General features: G+C 42.7%; 2 protein-coding genes across 2 annotated transcripts in view; both read right to left on the reverse strand.

Moving 5' to 3' along the window:
* LOC143538119 (glutathione S-transferase zeta class-like) overlaps window positions 1-26,790 on the reverse strand; it is a 275,556-nt gene that overhangs the window by 57,205 nt on the left and 191,561 nt on the right. The gene's annotated exons all lie outside the window — the stretch shown is intronic.
* On the reverse strand, window positions 23,174-26,167 carry LOC143538132 (short-chain dehydrogenase RED1-like). Its single transcript, XM_077031751.1, has 3 exons — window positions 25,828-26,167; window positions 24,576-24,735; window positions 23,174-23,570 (listed from the first exon to the last, which is right to left on the reverse strand). Exons 1-3 carry the CDS (start codon window positions 26,165-26,167, stop codon window positions 23,282-23,284), a joined length of 789 nt encoding a protein of 262 aa, XP_076887866.1. The 3' UTR covers window positions 23,174-23,281.

Raw genomic sequence — 26,790 nt, forward strand, 5'->3', positions numbered from 1 at the left:
ACTACCCGTAGAGTTCCTCGGCTATAGTTGCCTATAGTTTATGGTTACAATATATACCGGGGACTTTATGTACCATGAGCGCGCCAAATATCTCATGTACACGCACATTGTAAATCAAGATATATACCATGATAAAACATATTTAAACACGTGTCCCTCGCCCCGAAAACAGTTTAAAACATAGTGAAAATAGTGAAAATAGGGGCTGTGAGACTCACCTTAAATGAGGAATAATGTTCCGTTATACTTGGTGAGTTTCCTGTATTATATCGTATACGTATGCACTTCAGTACATAATATATAACTATTAATACTTAGCCCGATACATACTTATGAGGTGACGGTATATATGTATACTTTTTATACATTAGCGATACGGACGTTAGACAACGTCTTATACTTGTTATGTATTTCCGTTATATCCTCTTTATATATATATCCTCCGAGCATTAGGGAATGCTCGATACAAATTATTCGTCGGTAATCATGACGTTCGTGACATGCTTTAGCCTAATAGGTTTTGGAGCTCTCATCGTTAGTCCCCAGGTAGGTAACGGGCCCATCTATGATATATTCAGTTACCAGCCTAGACAGGACGTCCCGACTACCGGCACCTCCACCCTTCCAGTTACTCGCAATGTCCATCACAAAAACCCGTATTTTATATTTATGCGTATGGCACATATATAGGAATATATGTGTATTAATTGTATATATCATTTCCTCATGTATACGATAAGTATTATTAGTATTTTCGTCTTCGTAACATATAGTTATCACATCCTTTGCTTTTATAACATTATACATGGGTATTTATATTTTCATTTGCGTATATAGGAATATACGTGTACCTTGTATTTTACCCGTACAATCATCGTTATTTTTATTTCCAAGACTTGATGCAAGGATTGCACCTTATGTTTAATGTGCACTTTTATTTATACTTTTATCTTTATTACTAGTACTCATATTTTATCATTATTATTATTACTATTATTATTACTATTATTATTTTTACTTTTATGACAAACCCGATACGGTTTTTAATACGTTAGTTATACCCTTTTTAAAGTTTAACATAACCAAAATTCCATCTTTACATTTATATCATCTTGTTTATTTATAAGTGGGTTTTACTACTCAAGATCATTTTTACCTTAACTAGGTGTTCTATTAACCTAAACCTTCCTTAAACACCCTTTAAATCCTTTATATCTTTTACTTAACATGATTTATCCTTAATTATATGTCATTTCAACACACTTCAAGTTTATGTTTATGTCTAATCACCTCATTATGTATATGTATCTTAGGCTTAGTCCATGTTTTTCTACTAAACATTATATGGCATTAGTACCTTGGGAATGTCGGTTTTTGAGCGATTTAAGACGAGATCCAAGTTCCTTGACGTTAACCACGATGTTAAGAGTCTACAATATGTTCAAATAACATGAAATAGGTGGATTAGGGTCAAGTAAAATGATGAGACCGTGGCTGGACAGAATCTGTGTTTTTCCAGCCACCATAAACTGTTACAACTCGAGTTTTCGGCTTACCTAATGCTGAAATGAAGCCGGAAATGGATGTTCAAAAGGTGGCTCGTGATCCTTGCGAGTTTCCTTGGATTCCTAAACAAGAATCATCCAAAAATACCAAGTGGTTTGTGAGATATGAACAAAAGAAGAGAGGGGGGTACTGCTGGAAAAATGCAGTTTCCAGTAGTGACCTTTGAAGGTTCAAAGCTTCTTACCGAGTCTTCCGGGCAGAGATCCGTTCAAGGCTTTCTACCACGGTTTAAGGATTTCTTCTAGCTTTCCAACGATATATAGGGTTCAAGATGTTCAGAGCAGCATTATAGAGAAAACGGGTTGCAAAGAGGCGGCTGTGGTGGTGCTCTGCTGCTGCCTTCGGCAGAGAGAAGAAGAGGTTGGTTTGGAGCTATGTTTCTTGAGTTTGTGTGTGGTGTTTTCCATCCAAGTACTTGGTCTTATTTATAGGAAAACCCAAGGGAACACATCCCTTGGTTTGGGGGATTATAATCTTATCAAATCAAGTGCAATAGTGATCAAAGTATGGTGTTTATTGTTGTTTATTTGAGGGAATGGGGGAGGCGGCCATAGGGAATGGTTAGGAAGATTTTTGCTTGATCATGTAGTACATTCACAATTATGATGTTGAAGATGATGATGATACATGATCATGATACATATGGATGCATGGATAATGGTTTATAAGATTTAATGTGGTGTTTGTTCCTTGTACATTAAAACTGAATGGGAAGAGGTTGGGGTTCGGCTTTGGGCTGCAAAGGGAAGGTATTATGGTCATTTAATAAATATATTGGTTGTCCAAATGTAGTGCTAAGTTCAATCTTGGTTCGGGTCTTAAGTGGATAGTCGTTAGGACGAGTTGATCATCGAGTAAACAAGTTATGGAATTTATATTGGACTTGGGTATGATGAGCTTCTCTTAATTTATTTGGTCACCTATAAAGTATTATAGATGGTATGGAACCCGGTATTTATTTCGGTTCCCGGTATGATGTATATTTAAATTTAGCCCGGAGTTATATTCGGTTAAATAGTGCTCCATATTGTAATCTTTCATGGATTGTTTAAATTATTAACTTCATATTATTTTGACTAGTATACCTTTAATTCCTTCATAGTTTCATATCTTGGTCGTCTCACTGTATAATGTATCATTGATTTGGCCGGTTCAGCGACTATATTCTATTATTTAAACGTTTATGGCGTTTTGGTCCAAATTAGGGAATTAGGACATTACTGGGCATGGTCTTACCATTACCCCTTATATTGGATCATAGATATATATTTAGCTTGATATATTTGTCACCTCTAAACTATTACTGGGCTATCTTCATCATATAGCCGTTCTCATCGGCACTTTATACAATCCTATAGGCATTAACGACTGTTCTCGTCCACATTTCAAGTATACTATGGTTTATACCTCATATAAATTATATAAATGACACGTAATTTTGATCAATTATAAAGATTAAAGAATATGGAAAATTACCGGGTGTCACATTCTCCCCCTGTTGGAAGAATTTCGTCCCGAAATTTGTTGTTAGTTATCCGTTATAGTTGGGTCCGGGAAAAGGTGTGGGTACTTCTTTCGAATTTGATCTTCTCTTTCCCAGGTAAACTCGGGTCCTCTTTTAGATTTCCACTGTACCTTCACTAACTTAATCCGACTTCTTCGTAGTTTTTGTTCTTTCCAGTCGGTAACGGCTATCGGTTCTTCAACAAAATGTAATTGTTCGTCAATATGTACTTCGTCTAGGGGTACGATTAAAGATTCATCGGATAGACACTTTTTAAGGTTCGACACATGGAATGTGTCATGTACCCCGTTAAGTTCTTCAGGTAGCTTCAACTTATAGGCCACGGGACCTATCCTTTCCAGGATCTCAAATGGTCCGGTATATCTTGGGCTGAGCTTGCCCCGCTTTCCAAACCTCGGAACTCCTTTCCATGGCGAGACCTTTAAAAGAACTTTATCTCCCACTTGGAATTCCAAAGGCTTGCGTCTCACATCCACATAACTTTTCTGTCGATCGCGGGCCGTTTTCAGTCGTTCTTTTATTTGAAATATCTTGTCAGTAGTTTCTTGAATTAGTTTGGGACCCGTCATTTGTCTATCGCCTATTTCCGCCCAGCACAAGGGCGACCTACACTTACGACCATACAAAGCTTCGAACGGTGCAGCCTTTATGCTCGTGTGGTAGCTATTATTATATGAAAATTCCACCAAAGGAAGGTGAACATCCCAGCTACCACCAAAATCAATTTCACACGCTCTTAGCATATCTTCCAATGTTTGTATAGTTCGCTCGCTTTGGCCGTCAGTCTGGGGATGGTAGGCGGTACTCATATCTAATCGCGTGCCCAAAGCTTTTTGTAACGACTTCCAAAAATGAGACGTAAATCGACTGTCGCGGTCGGAAATAATCGAGACTGGGACTCCATGTTTTGACACGATCTCTTTTATATATAGTCTAGCTAACCGCTCCATCTTATCCGTTTCTTTGATAGCTAAGAAATGTGCGGATTTGGTTAGCCGGTCGACTATCACCCATATGGTGTCATAACCACCTGGAGTCCTAGGTAACTTCGTAATGAAATCCATCGAGATTTGTTCCCATTTCTACATGGGAATCTCGGGCTGTTGTAATAATCCGGATGGTTTCTGATATTCCGCCTTGACTTTTGCGCAAGTTAAACATTTTCCCACATAATTTGCTATATCACCCTTAAGATTAGGCCACCAGTAGTATCCCTTTACATCTTTATACATTTTATCTGCACCGGGGTGCACGGAATACTTCGTCTTGTGGGCTTCATCAAGTATTCTTTCACGTAATCCTCCCTTGAGAGGAACCCATATTCGGTTGACAAAGTACAGGGTACCGTCTTCTTTGGATTCTAAGTTGTCAACCATACCACGGAGACCCTCGTCTTTGATATTATCAGGCTTCAAAGCTTCTCGTTGGGCTTCGTGGATAAGGGTGGTGAGGTTCGTACTTATAGTTAGCCCTAAGACTTTAACACGTGATGTCTTCACCCTTTCTTTCCTGCTTAAAGCGTCTGCTACAACGTTCGCCTTTCCAGGGTGGTACTTGATTACACAATCATAATCATTCAATAATTCAACCCACCGTCGTTGCCTCATGTTTAATTCTTTTTGATCAAATATATGTTGTAGGCTTTTATGATCGGTGTAGATTGTGCAATGGGTGCCGTATAAGTAATGACGCCATATCTTAAGTGCAAACACCACTGCACCCAATTCCAAATCGTGAGTGGTGTAATTTTTCTCGTGCACTTTGAGTTGTCGTGACGCATACGCGATGACTTGATTTCTTTGCATAAGGACACAACCAAGTCCTTGATGCGAAGCATCGCAATAAACTACGAAGTCATCCATCCCTTCTAGTAAGGCTAGAATAGGTGCACTGCAAAGTTTCTGTTTTAGCAACTGGAACGCCTTTTCTTGTTTATCTCCCCAATTAAACGACTTATCTTTCTGTGTGAGCGCAGTAAGGGGTTGTGCTATCTTCGAGAAATTTTCAATAAACCGTCGATAGTAGCCTGCCAGACCTAAAAATTGTCGTATTTCCGTCGGCGTCTTCGGCACTTCCCAGTTTTTAATGGCCTCTACTTTTGAAGGGTCAACATGAATTCCCTTCTCGTTGACGACATGGCCTAAAAAGTGTACTTCTCTTAGCCAAAAATCACACTTTGAAAACTTTGCATACAACTTTTCCTTTCTCAACAATTCTAAAATCAATCGAAGGTGTTGCTCGTGCTCTTCTTCGGTTCGGGAATAAATTAATATGTCATCTATAAACACTATCACGAACATGTCAAGGTAAGGTTTGCACACTCGATTCATTAAGTCCATGAACACGGCAGGTGCGTTCGTTAGCCCAAAAGGCATGACTAGAAATTCATAATGACCATACCTCGTTCGGAACGCAGTCTTTGGTACATCGTCCTCGTGTATCTTCAGCTGATGGTACCCGGATCGTAGATCTATCTTGGAATAGAAACTAGATCCCTGTAATTGGTCAAACAAATCATCAATCCTCGGTAAAGGGTACCGATTTTTGATGGTCAGTTTGTTAAGTTCCTTGTAATCAATACACATACGGAACGAACCGTCTTTCTTCTTGACAAATAGTACCGGGGCTCCCCAAGGCGAGTAGCTCGGGCGTATGAAACCCTTGTCTAGTAGCTCCTGTAATTGATTCGATAGTTCTCGCATTTCTGAGGGAGCTAATCGATAAGGTGCTCGCGCTACTGGTGCAGCTCCTGGTACTAGATCGATTCGAAACTCCACTTGTCTTTGAAGTGGTAACCCTGGTAGATCTTCTGGAAAGACATCGGGGAAATCTCTTACTATAGGTATACTTTCTATCTTCCTTTCTTCATCCTTCTTCTCCACCACGTGGGCTAAGAAAGCTTGACACTTCTTTCGCAAGCACTTTCGTGCTTTCATACACAAAATTAACTTCATCACAGTGCCAGGTCTTTCTCCTTGAATAGTCAGCGTTTCACCACTTGCCAAGGGTATGCGGATTTGCTTGTCATAACAATTAACTTCAGCATGGTTCTTTGCTAACCAATCCATGCCTAAAACGACATCAAAACTTCCTAAATCTATCGGCAACAGATCTACGTTAAATTCATGTTCTCCCATCACTAGTACGCAACTTTCCACTATATCGTCTGATCGTAACTGTTTGCCATTAGCTAATTCTATAGTATAGGGCGTTGCTAATTTACTAGGTGCTAAACCAAGTAGGTCTTTAAATTTAGTGGATATAAAACTTAAATCCGCACCAGTATCAAATAACACAGACGCATAGTGGTTGTTAAGTAGGAACATACCAGTGACGACATTTGGGTCTTCCTTAGCTTCACCCGCCACGATAACAAAAGCCCTAGCTTGAGCTGTATTCTTCATCTGCGGACAGTTCTTGATAAAATGACCCGTATTTCCGCACCCATAACAAGCTCGTGGTGTCGTTTTCCCCGGTTCTTGCTTCACAACTACTGCACTATTCTTAATTCTACACTTAGCTTCCACATGTCCTCTCTTGTGACAATGCTTACACACAATGCTTGAGCAGTCACCAACATGATAATACTTGCATTTGTCACACCACGGGTTTGACCCGCTATACGTCTTCCGTGGTTGATCCGTGGTCTGGGCGGCATACACTTTCACAGTTTCTTGTTTCTTGACAGGGGGTTCTTTGGAACTTGACCCTTAATTACGAGAGGCCCAGCTCCTCTTGTGATTGTTATGGCGGCTGTTGCCGATTTGGGAGAATGGTTGGCTTGCTTCCTTCTGAGTTGGCTTTCCTAGGGTGCCAGCTCGTACTGCATCTTCTGTCAGACTCAGACCTAGTTCAACAGCCTCGGCCATGGTCGCAGGCCTAGTGGCCGTGATTGGTCCCCTGATAACTGTTGCTAATCCCCAGATGTACCTTTCAACTCTCTTTTCTTCAGTGGTGGCCATATGAGGAACTATTCGGCATAGCTCGTGAAATCGCGTGTTATATGCTGTGATGTCGGCTCCCTTCATGGTGAGCGTCCAGAACTCATTTTCCAACTTCTGCATCTCAGTCCTTGGGCAATATTTCTTTTCCATCATCTCCTTTAACTCTTTCCAGGTCTTGCCATAGGCCACGTCTCGGCCTAGGGTTTGTACTTGTAAATTCCACCACGATAGGGCTTCATCTTGAAACATACATGTCACGTACAACACTTTCTGTTTTTCTGTGCATCCACTGATTGCTATCACAGATTCTGTCTTCTCGATCCAACGGATAACTCCTATGGCTCCTTCCGTTCCCTTAAAGGACCACGGTTTGCATGTCATGAAAGTTTTGTAGGAACATCCTCGTTCCTCACCGCCAGTCTCTGGAGCTACATTTTCAGTGTTTGCGGAATTCCTTCGTTCTTGACTTGAGTCGCCCCTACTGGCTTCGTAGGCGGTTATCGCTTGCGCTATGACTTCTTGTAATTGCGCAGGTGTATTAGGTAAACTGTCGTTCCTTCTCCTTGGCATTTTCCTTCAAGTTGAGATTAAGAAGGATCGGTTAGTATTATCACGCTCGTATGTAAGTAGTTGTAGGGTTCGATACTTATTACTTTCACACCCATATATTTGCTTATAGTCATACTTATTAATCATATACTCGCATACATAGATTTTATTATTACATCTCATTATACCACATCGTATACTCATACTCATATATCATAATCATAACTTCATTACATCAAAAGATTTGATTACATAAGTTTATGTTTAAGTCTACTACAAACTCCTACAACATACAAGCGTTTTGCCAAAAGATCGGGTCGTAGTCCGTAATATATTACTTCCCATACATATGATTACTACCCGCTAATACTAGTCTATAGTCGCTTCATGGCATCGGTGGTGGCGGTGGTGGAAACACGTCTCCCAAAAAGGCTTGAATTGTCTTAACCTCATTTTCCAATTTCATCACCCTTCGTTCGGCGGCAGCGGCCCGCCTCGCTCCCACATCAGCTAAGTGCAATGCATCTCTTACCATATGCTCCAACTTTAGCACTCTCATCCTTGCGTCCGAGATCAAGTCATAGTGGTTATCAAGGCGGAGACTGGTCTCACAGGCCTTGCCTTTCACGCTCTCCATAAACACCTCGACCCTCTGCTCCCAATCCATGAGCCATTCATCAAGGGCCTTTCTCTCAGCCTCGGCGGCTGCTGCGGTCGGTGGTACGGGGACCTCTGTATCATCGGAGGTAGCGCGCCCTTAGGGGCGTGAGGACTCGCCTACCTCATGTATAGTCCGGGGCACCTCATCGTCGGAGTCCGTGGCATACCTTTTCAGCCCGGCGGCTCGTATCTCCTCGGAGGGCACTGCAGCCAACTCCTCCATCTCCTCAAGGTCGTCGTCGTCATAAGTTACCTTGTCGTCCTCATCGAGCCTGATTACCTCGGTAGGCTCGTCATCGGAGATCTCTATTGGATCATCAGGAATTGGAACAACGTCGCTCATATGGACACTGCTGCTATCAGTGTTAGAGTCAGAGCCGGAGTCGGAGTCAGTGATGGCTAGGCCATGATATGGATCATTGTTCGGGAAGGCCATCGCTGAAAGGATTAAGGTTTAATTAGTGATAATATCGCTTTTTTTTTCTATCCCTTATTTTGGTCATTCCTATACTAGACCATAAGTTGCGATAAAGGTGTCGTGAAGACACGTGCACTCTCGTGTAATGCAAGTTTTGAAAACATGTCATGCATGAAAAACGTTTTCATGAGGGAATCTAAGGGGGTTATAGCCTAGACTCAGGGTTGAATCCTAGTTCGCTATAACCTTGGCTCTGATACCAGTCTGTCACACCCGGTCCATAGGCGGAAACAACCGGTGTGCGACTCATGAAAGGTTTTCGAGAGCGCGGTTAAGCAACAACTATATGATAAAATACAAGAGGATTTCATTCATAATATAAGTTTTACAAAAATATCCATAAAAAGGTTTACATATAACATATTGAGATTTCACAGTTATGTCCTGCCGAAGGGAGATATAACCGTGAAAACTCCAAAATATAAAATCCTCATACATGAAATTTCCATAGTTAAACATAAAACTGTAGTGAGACACCGTGACCTCTCCACGTAGCTAAATACCTGAAAGACACTTAAAATAATTTAATCAGTATAAACTGAGTGAGTTCACAAGTTTTGTGACTCGATAAAATGCTTTATAATATAATTCTCATAACGTCATGAATGTAGTATCCATGACTTGCAGTGTAACGTGAATACATGAGTTCGTAACCATTCTTTGACTATATATATACACCATAAAGCCCCACATAACATCCCACGAGTCCACGAGGGAATAAATAAATCGGAAAACTAAGCACCCGTCTTATAAAGTGGCGCGACCACTTGCGAGTGGGTTGGTCAGACCAGTAGTACTACCCGTAGAGTTCCTCGGCTATAGTTGCCTATAGTTTATGGTTACAATATATACCGGGGACTTTATGTACCATGAGCGCGCCAAATATCTCATGTACACGCACATTGTAAATCAAGATATACACCATGATAAAACATATTTAAACACGTGTCCCTCGCCCCGAAAACAGTTTAAAACATATGAAAATAGTGAAAATAGGGGCTGTGAGACTCACCTTAAATGAGGAATAATGTTCCGTTATACTTGGTGAGTTTCCTGTATTATATCGTATACGTATGCACTTCCGTACATAATATATAACTATTATAACTTAGCCCGATACATACTTATGAGGTGACGGTATATATGTATACTTTTTATACATTAGCGATACGGACGTTAGACAACGTCTTATACTTGTTATGTATTTCCGTTATATCCTCTTTATATATATATCCTCCGAGCATTAGGGAATGCTCGATACAAATTATTCGTCGGTAATCATGACGTTCGTGACATGCTTTAGCCTAATAGGTTTTGGAGCTCTCATCGTTAGTCCCCAGGTAGGTAACGGGCCCATCTATGATATATTCAGTTACCAGCCTAGACAGGACGTCCCGACTACCGGCACCTCCACCCTTCCAGTTACTCGCAATGTCCATCACAAAAACCCGTATTTTATATTTATGCGTATGGCACATATATAGGAATATATGTGTATTAATTGTATATATCATTTCCTCATGTATACGATAAGTATTATTAGTATTTTCGTCTTCGTAACATATAGTTATCACATCCTTTGCTTTTATAACATTATACATGGGTATTTATATTTTCATTTGCGTATATAGGAATATACGTGTACCTTGTATTTTACCCGTACAATCATCGTTATTTTTATTTCCAAGACTTGATGTAAGGATTGCACCTTATGTTTAATGTGCACTTTTATTTATACTTTTATCTTTATTACTAGTACTCATATTTTATCATTATTATTATTATTACTATTATTATTACTATTATTATTTTTACTTTTATGACAAACCCGATACGGTTTTTAATACGTTAGTTATACCCTTTTTAAAGTTTAACATAACCAAAATTCCATCTTTACATTTATATCATCTTGTTTATTTATAAGTGGGTTTTACTACTCAAGATCATTTTTACCTTAACTAGGTGTTCTATTAACCTTAACCTTCCTTAAACACCCTTTAAATCCTTTATATCTTTTACTTAACATGATTTATCCTTAATTATATGTCATTTCAACACACTTCAAGTTTATGTTTATGTCTAATCACCTCATTATGTATATGTATCTTAGGCTTAGTCAATGTTTTTCTACTAAACATTATATGGCATTAGTACCTTGGGAATGTCGGTTTTTGAGCGATTTAAGACGAGATCCAAGTTCCTTGACGTTAACCACGATGTTAAGAGTCTACAATATGTTCAAATAACATGAAATAGGTGGATTAGGGTCAAGTAAAATGATGAGACCGTGGCTGGACAGAATCTGTGTTTTTCCAGCCACCATAAACTGTTACAACTCGAGTTTTCGGCTTACCTAATGCTGAAATGAAGCCGGAAATGGATGTTCAAAAGGTGGTTCGTGATCCTTGCGAGTTTCCTTGGATTCCTAAACAAGAATCACCCAAAAATACCAAGTGGTTTGTGAGATATGAACAAAAGAAGAGAGGGGGGTACTGCTGGAAAAATGCAGTTTCCAGTAGTGACCTTTGAAGGTTCAAAGCTTCTTACCGAGTCTTCCGGGCAGAGATCCGTTCAAGGCTTTCTACCACGGTTTAAGGATTTCTTCTAGCTTTCCAACGATATATAGTGTTCAAGATGTTCAGAGCAGCATTATAGAGAAAACGGGTTGCAAAGAGGCGGCTGTGGTGGTGCTCTGCTGCTGCCTTCGGCCGAGAGAAGAAGAGGTTGGTTTGGAGCTATGTTTCTTGAGTTTGTGTGTGGTGTTTTCCATCCAAGTACTTGGTCTTATTTATAGGAAAACCCAAGGGAACACATCCCTTGGTTTGGGGGATTATAATCTTATCAAATCAAGTGCAATAGTGATCAAAGTATGGTGTTTATTGTTGTTTATTTGAGGGAATGGGGGAGGCGGCCATAGGGAATGGTTAGGAAGATTTTTGCTTGATCATGTAGTACATTCACAATTATGATGTTGAAGATGATGATGATACATGATCATGATACATATGGATGCATGGATAATGGTTTATAAGATTTAATGTGGTGTTTGTTCCTTGTACATTAAAACTGAATGGGAAGAGGTTGGGGTTCGGCTTTGGGCTGCAAAGGGAAGGTATTATGGTCATTTAATAAATATATTGGTTGTCCAAATGTAGTGCTAAGTTCAATCTTGGTTCGGGTCTTAAGTGGATAGTCGTTAGGACGAGTTGATCATCGAGTAAACAAGTTATGGAATTTATATTGGACTTGGGTATGATGAGCTTCTCTTAATTTATTTGGTCACCTATAAAGTATTATAGATGGTATGGAACCCGGTATTTATTTCGGTTCCCGGTATGATGTATATTTAAATTTAGCCCGGAGTTATATTCGGTTAAATAGTGCTCCATATTGTAATCTTTCATGGATTGTTTAAATTATTAACTTCATATTATTTTGACTAGTATACCTTTAATTCCTTCATAGTTTCATATCTTGGTCGTCTCACTGTATAATGTATCATTGATTTGGCCGGTTCAGCGACTATATTCTATTATTTAAACGTTTATGGCGTTTTGGTCCAAATTAGGGAATTAGGACATTACTGGGCATGGTCTTACCATTACCCCTTATATTGGATCATAGATATATATTTAGCTTGATATATTTGTCACCTCTAAACTATTACTGGGCTATCTTCATCATATAGCCGTTCTCATCGGCACTTTATACAATCCTATAGGCATTAACGACTGTTCTCGTCCACATTTCAAGTATACTATGGTTTATACCTCATATAAATTATATAAATGACACGTAATTTTGATCAATTATAAAGATTAAAGAATATGGAAAATTACCGGGTGTCACACACTCCCCAGCCTTCACGCCTCCAACTACCAGGAGGCGGAATGGTTCTCAAAGATATCCCGAGTCCAATCTCCGGTTTACCGCTTTGCGGAGTCCGGGATGGTGATGCTCGGGATGAGCCGGGTGTGGAAGGATGCGGAGGCGCAAAAGATCCCGATCGTCCTTGAATACGGTTTGAACTCTGTCCCTTACGGTACGCTCTGTCTTCTTTGTTTATATAGGTTTGTCTTCTAACTGTTTTTCTTTTATTTCAGAGGGGAACGACTTGCAGTCGCTCCTGTATCCGCGGGAGGCTGATAGTCCCGCTCGGATGGGTACTCGTGCTCTAGATGAGAACGAGTTGCCCATCCTTGAACAGACGGCGGATCGGTTCATGGAGGTCTACCCGCCAGGCCACGAGATCCTGAGCGCCAGGCGGCCAGGTAAGGCGTTATTCAACCCTCGACCCCTCAATGTTGAAACCTCTGCTGGAATTCCTCTAATCTTGTGTTCTGATGAGGAATCCGCAGATGGTCCTCCGTTGGTGCGGAAGAAGAAGGCTGCCGGTGGGAAGGGGAAGGCGAAGGTAGCCTCCACTGCCGATCCGGTGCCTCGGTCTGACTCAGAGACCGAGAGCGAGGAGGTGGCGGGGAACCCTGGTGGTGATAAGACCACTGCTCCGGAGGCTGCGACGACTGTCACCTCCGGAGAGCCCAGGATGACGACGGTGAGCGGCGCAAAGAGGCCGGCTCCATCGGGTTCGTCCCCGCCTGTCCGCACTTTTAGGCTCAAGAGAACCCGTAAGTACAAACTTCCTTTATTTTTAACTTTATAGCTTTCCATCATTAATACTTATCTTCCTTGTGCAGGGGTGGATGCTACCGCATTCCAGGGTGGAGCGGGGAGGAGTACCTCCGGACCCATGACGGTAGGCTTGGTCAGCCTACCTGAGGCGACGACTCAGGCGGCTGCGCCTGTTTCAGTTGGTTCAGTTGCTCACCCAGTTGAGCCAACTGTTCCAACTGTGATGACATCACCACCGGCTGTCAGTGCCATATTTACCGCATCTTTCACCGAGCCGGCGGTTACTTTTTCAGCGGACTCCGCAGCGGCGACCACGGTTGTGAGTTCACCTACGGTGAGTTCACCTCCGTTGGTTTCTACTACCGCGGCGGCCTTCACCATGCCTCCTCCGTCATCGGCAATGACGGCCGATCCTTCAGGTATGCATGGGGCTTCTCGCCAACCTCTGCCTCCTTCCCATCTACCTGACCTCTTGGACGGATTTCCCTTGGGTTCAGGTGATGGGTTTGGCGGCTATCGGCCTGTTGTTGACCCTATAGGTGCGTAGAGTTCTTTTGGCCTCTTTTTTTTTTTTTTTTATATCATCTTTTCGTAACTGCTTTTTGTTTTTTGCAGTGTTGTATTCCAATGAAGTGTATGTTCCACGATGGAACATCCGTCGAGGAACAACCCTTCGCACACCTGTGGAGTGCGTGGAGTGGGCTCGTCACGCAGCTCCCAGTGGTGCGTTGGGGGAAGCCATGGCTAGCTACCAGGAGGGTAGGCTAACCAATGAGCTTCAGGTTCTCCTTGCCCGGATGCAGCCGCACGTCGAGCTGCTTTGTCGTGAAAACGACAAGTTAAAAGCAGCTCGTATCCAAGAAGTAGCTCAGGCGCGGGCTGTCCGGGAGGAGAATAGGAGGCTCTCCGCCGCTGCTGCGAAGAGGGAGAAGGCGTTCAAGGCCCTTGAAGTTGAAGTTCAGGCCCGTCTCGAGGCCCGTTCCAAGGCTGCCCAAGCTGTTAACGAACAGCTTCGGCTGGCTAAGGAAACTGCTCGGAACGCAACTGAAAGGGCCACCAAGGCTGAAGCTGTTGCTGAGCCTCTACGCCTCGAGAATGAGGAACTTAAAGCCAAACTAGAGGCGCTCCAACAGGCTCATGATGCCTTGGCGATGGAAGACGCGAAGAAGCTCCAAGAGATCCTGGACCAGAGGGGGGTGCTTGACCAGACTGAGCGGAAGCTAAAGGGCGTTGAAGAGGCTGCGGCTAAAGAAGTGTTGCTTGCCAACCTCAACAAAAGTGAAGCCGAACGCACCCGCAACCAAGCTCAAGCTACCCTCCAAGAAGCTCTGGTTACCAAGGAATGGCTTCTTCGAGAAGCGTTGTCTCAGGTATGCGTAATTTCACATCTTTACTCTTTTCTTTCCACATGGAAGAGGTTTTGACACTTGTATTTTTTCTTGTAGGTTGTGCATCGAGTCTTCACGGACACATCATACGACGATGCCATGAGCGCAGCCCTCAACGCTTCTCATGAGGATGGGGAAAAGGCCGGCTTCCTGCTTGGTCTAGGGTTCGTTGAGAAAGGCATCCCGCCTTCCAACTTCCTTTTGTACGATGTGGATACTGAAGCTGTTTATGACCAAGCAGTGAACCAGTATGCCGCCTTCCCGCATCCGGTGGTGGAGAAGGTGAACGAAGTTGCTGCTGCTGATGATGGGCTAGCTATCCTTAAAGCTTTCCTTGAACCGCCACGCTCTACTGATGGTGCGGGTCTAAGTGGAAGTGGTCCTGAAGCTTGATCCTAAAGATCCCTTTCCACCATTAGCGTAGATTTTTGTTTTTGTATAGCTTCTTTTGTATGCGGGTATGCACCCATCAATCTTTGTAATATTTGAATTTTGATGGAATAAAGATTGTGTTAATTCCTTGCCTTGTTTATTTTACGCATGTTTTGATTTAACTTAGCAATTTCTTTAGTACTTAGATAAGTTAACTTTTTAACGTGGCAAATTATAAGTTTGTTTCGCTTCCTCTTTCATGATTGTGCGGGTATGACCGTCACTTACACTTAGTAGGATGGCTTAACTTTACTTATATCTGACCTGCGTGGAAGTTTTCCTCATCTTTTCCTTCGAAATTTTCTAAGTGTTTAGAATAAGTTAACCTTTGAACGTGGTAGATAATAGGTTGAAGTTTTGCCTCCTTGTTCGTGATTGTGCGGGTAAGGCCGTCACTTGCACTTAGTAGGATGGCTTAACTTTGCCTACATCTGACCTGCGTGGAAGTTTTCCTCATCTTTTCCTTCGAAATTTTCTAAGTGTTTAGAATAAGTTAACCTTTGAACGTGGTAGATAATAGGTTGAAGTTTTGCCTCCTTGTTCGTGATTGTGCGGTGATTGTGCGGGTAAGACCGTCACTTGCACTTAGTAGGATGGCTTAACTTTGCCTACATCTGACCTGCGTGGAAGTTTTCCTCATCTTTTCCTTCGAAATTTTCTAAGTGTTTAGAATAAGTTAACCTTTGAACGTGGTAGATAATAGGTTGAAGTTTTGCCTCCTTGTTTGTGATTGTGCGGGTAAGACCGTCACTTGCACTTAGTAGGATGGCTTAACTTTGCCTACATCTGACCTGCGTGGAGGTTTTCCTTAAAACTTTTGAAATTTTTACCGTTTTGTGTTTATGCGGGTTTTGCCGCCTTCCACACGTAACGACTTATTTCTTCCCATATTTATGCGATGAATACCGGCACATCAGTGTGGGAAGTTCATAAGTATAAAGGTAAGGCTATCAACACATTGTGAAAGGAGAATCATTTCCATTAGAAGTGGCTCTAGGCCTTTTCTTTACAAGTTTGGAATTGATCTACATATAACATTTGCGTAATTGAGCTCCATTCCATGTTCTTGGGATGGGAGTGCCATCGAGCCTTTCGAGCCGGTATGCGCCCTTTCCCAGAACTTCTTTGATAATGTATGGCCCTTCCCAGACCGGGGCCAGTTTTCCTGGGCGTTGTTGGTTCGAAGCCTCGTTGTTACGCAGTATGTAGTCTCCTACATTGAAGTTGCAGAGTTTTACCCGCGTGTTGTAGTACTTTTGCATTTGTCGCTTGTAGTTCTCTTCACGCACTGCGGCTAAGTCTCTGCGTTCCTCGGTTAGCATAAGGTCTAACCGTCTTTCCGCATCATTGTCTTCTGGCTGAATCAAGACCCTTGGTGAGGGTAAACCAATTTCGACCGGGACCATGGCTTCAGTGCCATAAGTGAGACTGAACGGGGTTTCTCCCGTACTGGCCTTTTTCAGCGTTCTGTTTGCCCAAAGGACGTGCGGAAGCTCATCCACCCAGCCGGATCTGTGTTCCAAGAGTCTTTTCTTTATGCCTTCGACGATGCTCTTATTTGCTCTTTCTACCTCACCATTACCCTGCGGGTGCGCCACTGAGGTAAAAGTGTGGGTGATTTGAAGTTCTTCCAGCCACTTTTGTAGCTTCTTGTCAGCAAAGTTGGTGCCGTTATCGCTCACCAAATTCTGTGGAAGTCCAAAACGACAAATAATAAATTCCCAAATAAATTTTTTGATATGTTTCGCGGTTGTTTGGGCTAAGGGTTTTGCTTCTATCCACTTGGTGAAGTAGTCGATGGCTACCACTAGGAACTGAACGTTTCCTGCTGCTGTAGGAAATGGGCCTGTCACATCGATGGCCCACTTCTGAAATGGCCATGAAGAGGTGACTGGAACAAGTTCATTCTTCGGGCGGTGCGTGTTGGGTGCGTAGAGCTGACAAGACCTGCATTTTCTGATGTATGCCAGCGCATCCGTATGCATCCCCGGCCAAAAGTATCCCGCGTTGTTTAGCTTAGCTACAACAGCGCGTGGACCTGCGTGTACTCCACAGATGCCTTCGTGTACTTCCCTTAGGAGGTAGTCAGCATCTTGGTTGTCCACGCATCTTAAGAGTGGGCCAAGAAAGTTACGTCTGTAAAGGATGTCATCGATGAGTTGATAATTCAGTGCTTTACAGCGTAGTTTTCTTGCCTGTGTTTTTGACTCTGGTAGTGTACCTGCCGCAAGGTATTTTATTATTGGTGTCATCCAGGTTTCTGTGCCGGTTTGGATGACACAAATTTCCTTGTGCGGGACCGAAGGTGCCTCGAGGAGTTCAATGCGGATGTCCTTTCCCAAGTGGGTGAAGGCTAATGATGCAAGCTTGCTTAACGCATCCGCAGATTTGTTTTCACTACGCTTGACGTGTATGACTTTGCAATCGTTAAAATCGCGCATAAGGGTTTTTGCTTATGCGAGGTACAGGGCCATTGTGTCGTTCACGGCCGTGTACGTCCCGTTGATTTGATTGGCTACTAACATGGAATCCACGTGGGCTTCCAAGTGTTTCACTCCCATCTTACGCGCAATTCTCAGCCCGGCCAAGAATGCTTCATACTCGGCTTCGTTATTCGTACTTGGAAAATCCAGTCGAATAGCGTAAGTGTATTCTTGGCCTGCTGGGTTGGTTAGTTTCAGCCCTGCGCCTGAACCCTCGTTACTGGCTGCTCCATCAGTGTAGAGTCGCCAGAAATCATTGATGTCCTGTGCTGGAGAGGGTTGAGCCTCTTCCTGACACTCTTTTTCCCGCGATGCAGGCACTTCCGTAATAAAGTCGGCCAAAACCTGGCCTTTTATGGCTGGTCTTGGCTTATACTTTATCGCGTATTCCCCCAACTCAATTGCCCATTTGGCTAGGCGTCCTGATAACTCGGGTTTGCGTAGAACGTTTGCAAGTTTGAAGTTGGAGAGAATGGTGATTGGGTGACCCTGGAAATATCGTCTTAACCTGCATGAAGCGTGTATAAGTGCTAAGACTAATTTTTCGAGGGTAGAGTACCGGGTTTCTACGTCTGTTAGGATACGGCTGACATAATAGATTGGCATCTGGGTGCCTTTCCGTTCAACTAGCAGGACCGCCCCGGTTGCTCTATCTGTTGCGGAAAGGTATAGGATTAACCCCTCCCCCGCTTCTGGTGTCGTGAGCGTTGGGAGTTCGATCAAGCGTGACCGAATCTCCTGAAAAGCTGCTTCCGCTTCTGGTGTCCAGCGGAAGTGCGTTTTCTTTAAACAGTTTCTCAACGTTGACACAAAAGGAAACGACTTATCCGCGTGGTTTGCCAAAAAGCGATTAAGTGCGACTAGTCGTCCATTCAGTGTCTGAGCCTGTTTGATGGTAGTAGGTGATTCCATTTTGATAATGGCTTCGACCTTTTCAGGGTTCGCTCTGAAGCCATCTTTAGTGACGATGACCCCCAAGAACTTCCCTTCTTCCATTCCAAAGGCACACTTGCTCGGGTTGAGCTTCATGTTTATCTTCCTGAGCGTGTTGAAAGTTTCTTCGATGTCTTTCAACATCGCTTCTGCGTCAGGGCTTTTGATGACCAAGTCATCCATGTAGACTTCCAAGTTCCTCCCAATTTGGGCATGAAACTGGTTGTCCATCAGGCGTTGGTATGTGGACCCGGCATTCTTAAGTCCAAATGGCATCATTTGATAACAAAATGTACCATCGGGCGTCCGAAAAGCGGTTTTGTCCTGATCACCAACGGCCATGTGGATTTGATGGTATCCCTTATACGCATCCAGGAAGCATTTAAGGCGAAACGGTGCTAACGAATCCACCTTAAGATCAATTTCGGGTAACGGATAACAATCTTTGGGGCATGCTTTGTTTAAGTTCTTGAAATCTATGCACATGCGCCATTGTTTGTTATTCTTCGGTACCATAACGGGATTGCAACCCATGTTTGATATCTGCTAACGCGTACGATGCCTGCGTCAAGGAGTTCCTTGACTTGGGTTCTACACGCGTTAGTTTGTTCTGGCCCCATTACTCTGCGCTTTTGTACGACTGGCGTAACAGCCGGATCGCACTTGAGCTTATGCTCTGCCTTACTTCGGGGTACACCAGTCATGCCAGCTGGTGTCCACGCGAAGATGTCAGCGTTTTTCTGTAGTAAGCGTTTGAGTAAGGTGCGTGTGGGATCAACAACTGTTGGGCCAATGGTAACGGCCTGGTCAGGGTATTTGCCGTTGAAGGCCCATCTTTCCGGTTCGGTGATGGTTGGTTTAGCCATCTTTGGTTTGGGTTTAGATGAGACAGATGCGATGCATACATGGGGAATGCCGGTGATCATCGCTACACCCTCAGCTGTTGGCCATCCCATCATGCCGTGGACTGAAGATACCACGGCGTTGAATCTTGCCATCCCGTCTCTTCCGAAGAGAATGTCGTATGTGTGGTGTGGCTTCCTCATCACGACAAAATCCACGTCTTCTGTGCGTGAGTGATTCCCGTCCGTAAGAGTGACGGGGAAAGATAGGATACCCAGGGGGTGTTGGTGCTGCCGTCGAACCCTTCCATCGAGGCGTAGATCGTTTCCAGGCGTTCCTTGTCTTCGTCATCTAGCTTGTCGAAGAACTGCCTGTACATCACCGTTGACGAGGCGCCGTTATCAGCAAGAGTGCGAGAAGTGATGTAGTGCCCCAGCTGGCTTTTGATGACAATAGGGCCTTCTTTGCTGGGTCCTCCTGGCACTCGCGGGAAGCGCACCTCAGCTTCCTTCCACGCGCATGGTTCTGTCGCTCGCCTTTTTCTTCCTCTGATGTTGCCATGAACCATGTTGATGCTGATGTCAACGGGCTTTCGTCCGTTGCCCCTGTACCGGTTATCATTCCTTCCTCCCTTCTTGATTGATGCCACAAGGTGTGCAAGTCTTCCATCCTTGACGAATGTTTCAACGATATCCTTCAAGGATGTACACTCCTCCGTACTATGACCTTTTGTCCCGTGGTAGTCACAGGATTTCCTTGATCCGCATTAGGTCGCTGCCGGATCATTGGAGCTTTTGGCCATGGTAGTTTTTCGGTGGCAAATATCTCCGTGACGCTTTTGGTGAGTGGCGTCCACCGGTGTTTTCGGCTTGAAGGGTGTGTGTTATCCCTTCCGCCAACAAGAGGGCGAGAGCTGGATGAGGTGTCAAAGTTTACCCTTGACTGCCAAATACCTAGCTTCCTCTTTTTGTTCTGCCGGGCGATCCGAACATTGTTTTCTCTAGTCCTTTGCGTGTAGAGGTGTGTACTCTGGGGAAGATCCCTTCCCAATTGCTTCTCCGTCTCGGCAAAGCGCTTGGCCGCCGTCATGATGGCATCCCATGTCGATGCCATGCCGTCCTTACCCGTCAATGTGCGGATAAGCTCTGGGTATTCGGCGCCCTGGATGAAAGCGGCGCGAACAAGATCTTCACTTATGTTGCCCAGACTCAGCTTTTTGGAGTTGAAGCGAGTAATGAAGTCTAGTAAAGATTCATCCTCCTCTCTAACGCAGTTGAGGATCGTCCACTGTTCTTCAGTATATTTCCTCTGTTGGCTGAAGTATTGGCTGAACTTGTTCTGAAAGTCCGCTCAATCATAGATGTGGTGGACCGGTAAACGATCGAACCATGCCCCGGCCGCTCCAACCAGAGTCATCTGGAACATATAACACCACGTGGGTTCCGTCCAGTTACTGACGGTTGCCCCCGCAATGAATCTGTTCAAGTGGTCGTCTGGGTCGGATAGACCATCATAAGTGCCGATGTTGGACATTTGTTTGGCACTTCTCGGGGCGATTGCTTCCGCAATGTCCCTTGCAAACTTGGACTTTCCTGCATTTGCAGCAGTTGGTCTAAAGGTTTTGGAGAAGTCACGTGGGTTTCTCCCCGCGTTCGTTGGTTTAAAGGTTTCTCCAAAATTCCTTGTCGGTTGGAAGTCCGTTTCCTTACGCTTCCCTTTTGCCTTATGGCGAGGGTTTGCGTCGGTATCGGATTCTTCCCGCTCATCGTCCGAGTACTCGCACTCACTGTTCATGTTGAGATGTTGGCGAGTACTGCCGAATTCGTCAGCCTGTTGAAGTGAACGCAAGCGTTCATCCAACTCAGCTTGGAACTCTTTCTGACGTGCTTCGGCCCACACCTTAACTTGATCGAGTGTTTGGCGAGGGACCCTCGTCCGTTTTTCCAACTGGGTATCAGTGAACCCCAGTGAAATATTGTTTACTACACTTGTCCCGGCTTGGGTAACCGGGGTAGTGTTCGTAAAATTTGTATAACCGCCGGTGTTCCCCCCAGTTGCTGGGGTTGTGGTTACCGGGGTTTCTTGGTCACTTACTGGCTTTGGGACCGGAGTAACGTTAACCATTTCTTCAGAAATTTTGAAAAAACTAAGAATTAGTTCTAGCTTTTATGCACGGATGGCGCCAATGAAGAAACACTAAGTGACCCTGGGCAGATTACGGATAATCTGGGGGTTAAGTAATGTTTCCCACGAGGATGAGGTCCAGCAAAGAAGGTTGTTCTTCAGGTGACCTGCAAAACAGACACCGTAAGCTCGTCACTGAGAAGGGGGGGTTCCTCCTTCTGACCACCCTCCGGCGTGAGAATCATACTAGATTGCTCTGAATATAAGTGTATATTAAGAGATTGCTAGAGAAGATAAGATAATGAGATATCAGATGATGTCCTTACCATTCCAAGGTGTTGGAGTATTTATAGCCGAAGGTAGGTTTCCAAGAAGGTACAGCCGGCTGAATAGTATCCCTGTTCTACCAACAGTGGGTTACGCACAAGCCATGCTGGTTGGTGGATAAGCTGCGGCCGATAGTGACAAGGCCGGCTGCACTGTTCCACCAACTGTAGGCTACGCACGTCCCACAGTGAGGGTTGGTGAGTAGGCAGCGGCTAATAGTGACAAACAGTACTAGAGGGTGCTCCTCCTCGTACTGTTGTCGGTGAGCTGTCACCCTGTGATTGGCTCATGGGCTGTTTTGGTCAGATCGTCTATTTTGCCCATACCTTGGCAGGTATAGTACAAAAGATCTTCCAGAAGCATACGGACTGGCTCATTTGGGCGGGAGTATTCCCGCCTTGCTCATTCCTTCAGGTGACATTACTGAAGTATCGAGTTAGTGCCTTGTGCATGTAGCCTTGCTATCAGTGCGGGTAGCCTTCCCTGATGGCTTGTATCCGCAGCTGCGGAAACAAGCGGGGTACTTCACCATTGGGAGGCTTTCCCTGCGGGAACAGCTAGCGTACTGCGCGTAAGGTCTTCTCTGAGCATGGTGGGTCCTGCGGAAGCAGTTGGTCCTTGCGCAGACGTCCCTCTTCAAGGTGAGTCCTGCGGGTCCAACTGGGCTCTGCTGGGACCTACCTCTTCACTCCCAAAAAGTGGATTATAAAAAAACCTACCATACCAACACGTTCAAGATATATATGAGAGTTGGTTTGATAAAACGAACCTCTCTTTCGGTTTCACGCCCCCGCAACGGCCATACCGGTATCTGAACTCTTGATTTTTTTCTAACAGTCTTAAATCTTGTCGAAAACATCCGTTCCAAATGTTTTCATATTTTCGCCGGGTTTGAGTTTCTTGCTTGGGACAAATGTGTTTTGTCTTTGGGCAGCTATATCTAACTCGATTGATAAGCATGTTTGTCTTTGCATCTACTTGTTTAACCAGTTTCTATTAACCAATCTCAAGTAAGAATTAAAATATAAAATCAGAATTAACTCGTTTGATATATATCTTGTCTTTGGGTTGCCATTTGCCAATACATGTATTATATACTGTCACTTGATCTACTTATCATAACTTGTCAACCAATTTATGAGCTGCTTATAATTTGATTACAACCTGTTTACAACGCGTTAACTCGTTTACACAGATTAGTGCCAAAAAAAACACTATTACAAATGGTTACACTGAACCTGCCTAAATTTTAAAAAGGCGTCTCAAGCCATCTAATTTAATTACCAATTCTAACAAAAAACTTATAATAAGTTATAAAATAACATCAAGTTGCAGATCTATAGAAACTATGAGCATTTCATAGCCTTTTTCAAAATGAAGTCTTTGATAAAAATAGGCTAGTGGTACACAATAGCCATTATAGTTGAGTACTGCCCCAAAGAGAACCAAGGAGGAGGATCTTCTTTCAAGATTGCAGCTACTGTCTTGTTTGCAAACTCTTCCGATGTCATTGCTTTCGGGCCTTGTGACAAATATGCTCGTTCTTTAATTGCGCCTTCATATTTCTTATACAATTTCCACTCAGGCATCTTATTGTAGCTAGCTATAGCTGAATCTCCAATATTTGATCTTACGGCTCCAGGTACAACGTTAATTACATCAATACCGAGCGGCTTCAGTTCCAACCTGTGCAGTTTGGAATTTATTCTATATACATTCATATTGTTACCCTTTTATACACAAAAATTATATCAAGAACCTTTGTGGTTCAAGTAGGGACGCAATTCTAGACACACCCGAAGCGCGAGTACACGACAGGGAAATAATCAGGTTGTGGTTCGACTAATATAAAGTCATAAACATGACCTGGGTAAGCATGTTAACCTGTATAAGAGGTTTTAAAAGTGTTAAAACTTAAAAGTTTGTCATTTTGATCTTCAATTTTTCCAAAAGTGAAATTAATTTTCTGTCTTTGAATCTTCACCCCCTCTTAATTTCAACTTTATTAATGTGATGTAACTTTCTGGTTGTAGTGTATAATTCCCCTAAGCATATAAACTACACTCCGAAACTATGATCCATTCTTCAATAGATGGGTTGATTTGGATAAAAGAAAAAATTCTCAAGGGCTACTAAAACTGTACAGCAGGTCACTATTATAAAACATGCTAACTTAAAATGTGTCCGGGCTAGCACCACCCACCAGTAGCTGCCATAAAAGCAAATATAGATGTACCCATTCTGATACTAATTTTTCATATTTTTTTTTTCTAAAACGACCCGTTTCAAGGCAGTCCCATTTTTTCCTGAACCAGACTGATACTTTTCTAAAGCAATTTGTTTTAGCCCAAACCTGTTAACCAACCTTACACCCATTTTGCCAGGCTTAATATAAACCTTATTAGTTTCCAGTGCAAAAGTATGTGCACATACAACTTACAAGTTTACCCTTCCATGTTAATAAACGGCCAATTAGTAATAATAGTGACAGATACAAGTAACAAGCTTGCAGCTTTATTATCTACATGACAATCTCTTAGCTGAAAATAGTGTAAATCTATGACCAATTACTCCTCAAGGGTAAACTTGTATGTCCTCTTTATTTCGCTTGGCGGGGAGCACCAACGTTTATAGGTTTTGGGGTAACGGTGTCAAGAATATGTATACAAGTCATGTATTCATGTAACTAACCTTAACGTATCAGTTAGCGCGTGCAGAGCACTTTTCGATGCACTGTAGACACCTGACCATGGTCCAGGAGCCAGAGCAGTAACACTTCCGGTGTTCACAATCTTTCCTTTCTTTCTTGATGCCATGTGAGGAACAACAGCTTGAATCAATCTCATGGGACCTACATATGGCACAAGCAATGCATAAACTAATCAAGATCCTCAACACTAATACATCCCAAGTATATAAATACTGAAAACGTCGAGAAAAGAAAGACTAGAACAAACATTTTAGGCAAAACCGAATTTAAACGTTTACTTGGATTAGTTGCTTAGTGTGTAACCTTTTGGATAATATGTCAATTACAATTATATATTATTCTGTATTGGACATATAGTCGTGTTGTATGAAGACTTGGGTCTCAGGTTGGACCCAGGTACTTGAAGGCATGTTTTATTGGGTTTAATGAAGATTAAAGACATGAGCGGTTTTTGAACATGCCTTATATTTCTTATTATGGTCTGTTTATTTTTTCTTGTTCTCTAACTTTGTAACCTTGGTTTAGTCTCTGTCAGTGAGATCAGAAAGCAATAAAAAATTTCTGGTTGCACCCTGTGAGCATAGTGTTAGGTTTGGGAAGACCTTTCGGGCCTAATCTAGTTTAGGGTGGAAGGCCTGTCTGGCTTTCTTGTTCCTTAAGTTAGAAACCCTAATTAAGTCTTACACACACAACATCTATTGTAATTGTATTCTCTTGTACTTTTGAGCAATAAAAAAGAACCTCTAGTTGCAACCCATGGTGTAGGTCGCCTTGAATATAGACTTAATTTGCTTGACTGAACCACGTAAATCTAATTTTCTTGTTATACTCTTTCGTTGTGTCTATGGGAATGTTTATTTCCACTGCATACTTGCTCTAATCGATACCTAACACGTAGGTCAGTCTAGACCGAACCCGGGCCTATTAAGGGGGTGATAACTTATTTAAGGCATAAGTTATAAGTTACAAAGTTATAATTTATACCTTATACACTCACAAAATTTAACTTTCCCAAATACTTTATAACTTATAACCCATAAGTTATAAGTTAAAAGGAGCTAAACTAAGGCATTCCAAGCACCCCCTAAAGATCAACTTATTCAAAAATTATCCTTAATTTTTAAAACAACTCTAATCCAAACCAGATCTAGTATCAAAAGAACAAAGCAATCATCAACAAGTCAACAATAACAAACTCACAAATCAATATCATAAAAGCATATACACCAATACCGTAAACATTCGTGTTAAACGTATGCTCAACTTCAGAAAGAGGAACCTCCGCAAGGGGACCAAGACACTGCACGCCAGCATTATTAACTACAGCATCTATCCGCCCAAACTTATCGATCACATTCGCCACAACCTCTCGAACACGCTGATCTGATAACACATCAAGCTCTTGAAGGAAGTAAACGTCAGGAGAACCGTTCAAATCAGCCATGGAAGAGATCGAGCGTGCCGTGGCAACCACCAGACATCCGTTGGCCGCGAAAGCGCGGGCCAAGGCGTTGCCGATGCCGCCGGTGGAGCATCCGGTGATGAGCGCCACCTGTTTGTGAAATGTTTCCATGAAAATGAAATATGGAAATCCAAAGATATTTGTAGGGGCGGCCGTCAAGCAAGCTGGATATTCTGTGTCTTACCTAGTTATGGTGGGACCGCAAGTAGTTTAGTATCAGGGGACTGGTGGGTATTTATTAAGGGATAAGAAAGTTTATAATAAATGAATGAATGGGATTAGTTTATAATAGAAATCAAGTGTTAGATAATTGAATAGAGATAAAGGTATTTATTTACTCTTACATATAAAAGTTACATGTTAATTTTCTATTATTTTAAAATGTTTATAATTTTTTTATGTAATATTTAAAAAATAAAAAAAAATTTATCATAATAACAAGTGTTTTTTATTTTTTATATGACTATCATATAGTTATATAAAAATAAAAATAAATAGTGGGTTTTTACAAATTGTGTTTTACAATAATTATGTTTTACAAAATTGTGTTATACAATTTTGTTTTTCATTATGTTTTTTCATAGTGTTTTTCATTGTGCTTTTTCCGACGACTATTTTTATGCGACTTTCGGGCGAAATTTTTCAACAAAAATTCTCAGCGACTTTTCCGGCTAAAAAATTCTGACAACTTTTCCAGCAAAAAATTCCAACGACTTTGCAGATGAAAATTTCTG

Source organism: Bidens hawaiensis, unplaced genomic scaffold (genome assembly GCF_021521415.1).
Source record: "Bidens hawaiensis isolate Kalapana, Puna unplaced genomic scaffold, B.hawaiensis_p1.1 tig00011475_1, whole genome shotgun sequence".
In the NCBI taxonomy this organism is placed as follows: Eukaryota; Viridiplantae; Streptophyta; class Magnoliopsida; order Asterales; family Asteraceae; genus Bidens; species Bidens hawaiensis.

Excerpts from the sequence above, each read along its gene's own strand:
- LOC143538132 (XM_077031751.1), bottom strand. The coding sequence starts at position 26,167 with ATGGAAACATTTCACAAACAGGTGGCGCTCATCACCGGATGCTCCACC. Across the intron at positions 24,736-25,827 it reads GTTTAACACGAATGTTTACG|GTCCCATGAGATTGATTCAA; the intron begins GTATTGGTGTAT and ends TGCCATATGTAG. Across the intron at positions 23,571-24,575 it reads GCGCTAACTGATACGTTAAG|GTTGGAACTGAAGCCGCTCG; the intron begins GTTAGTTACATG and ends CAAACTGCACAG.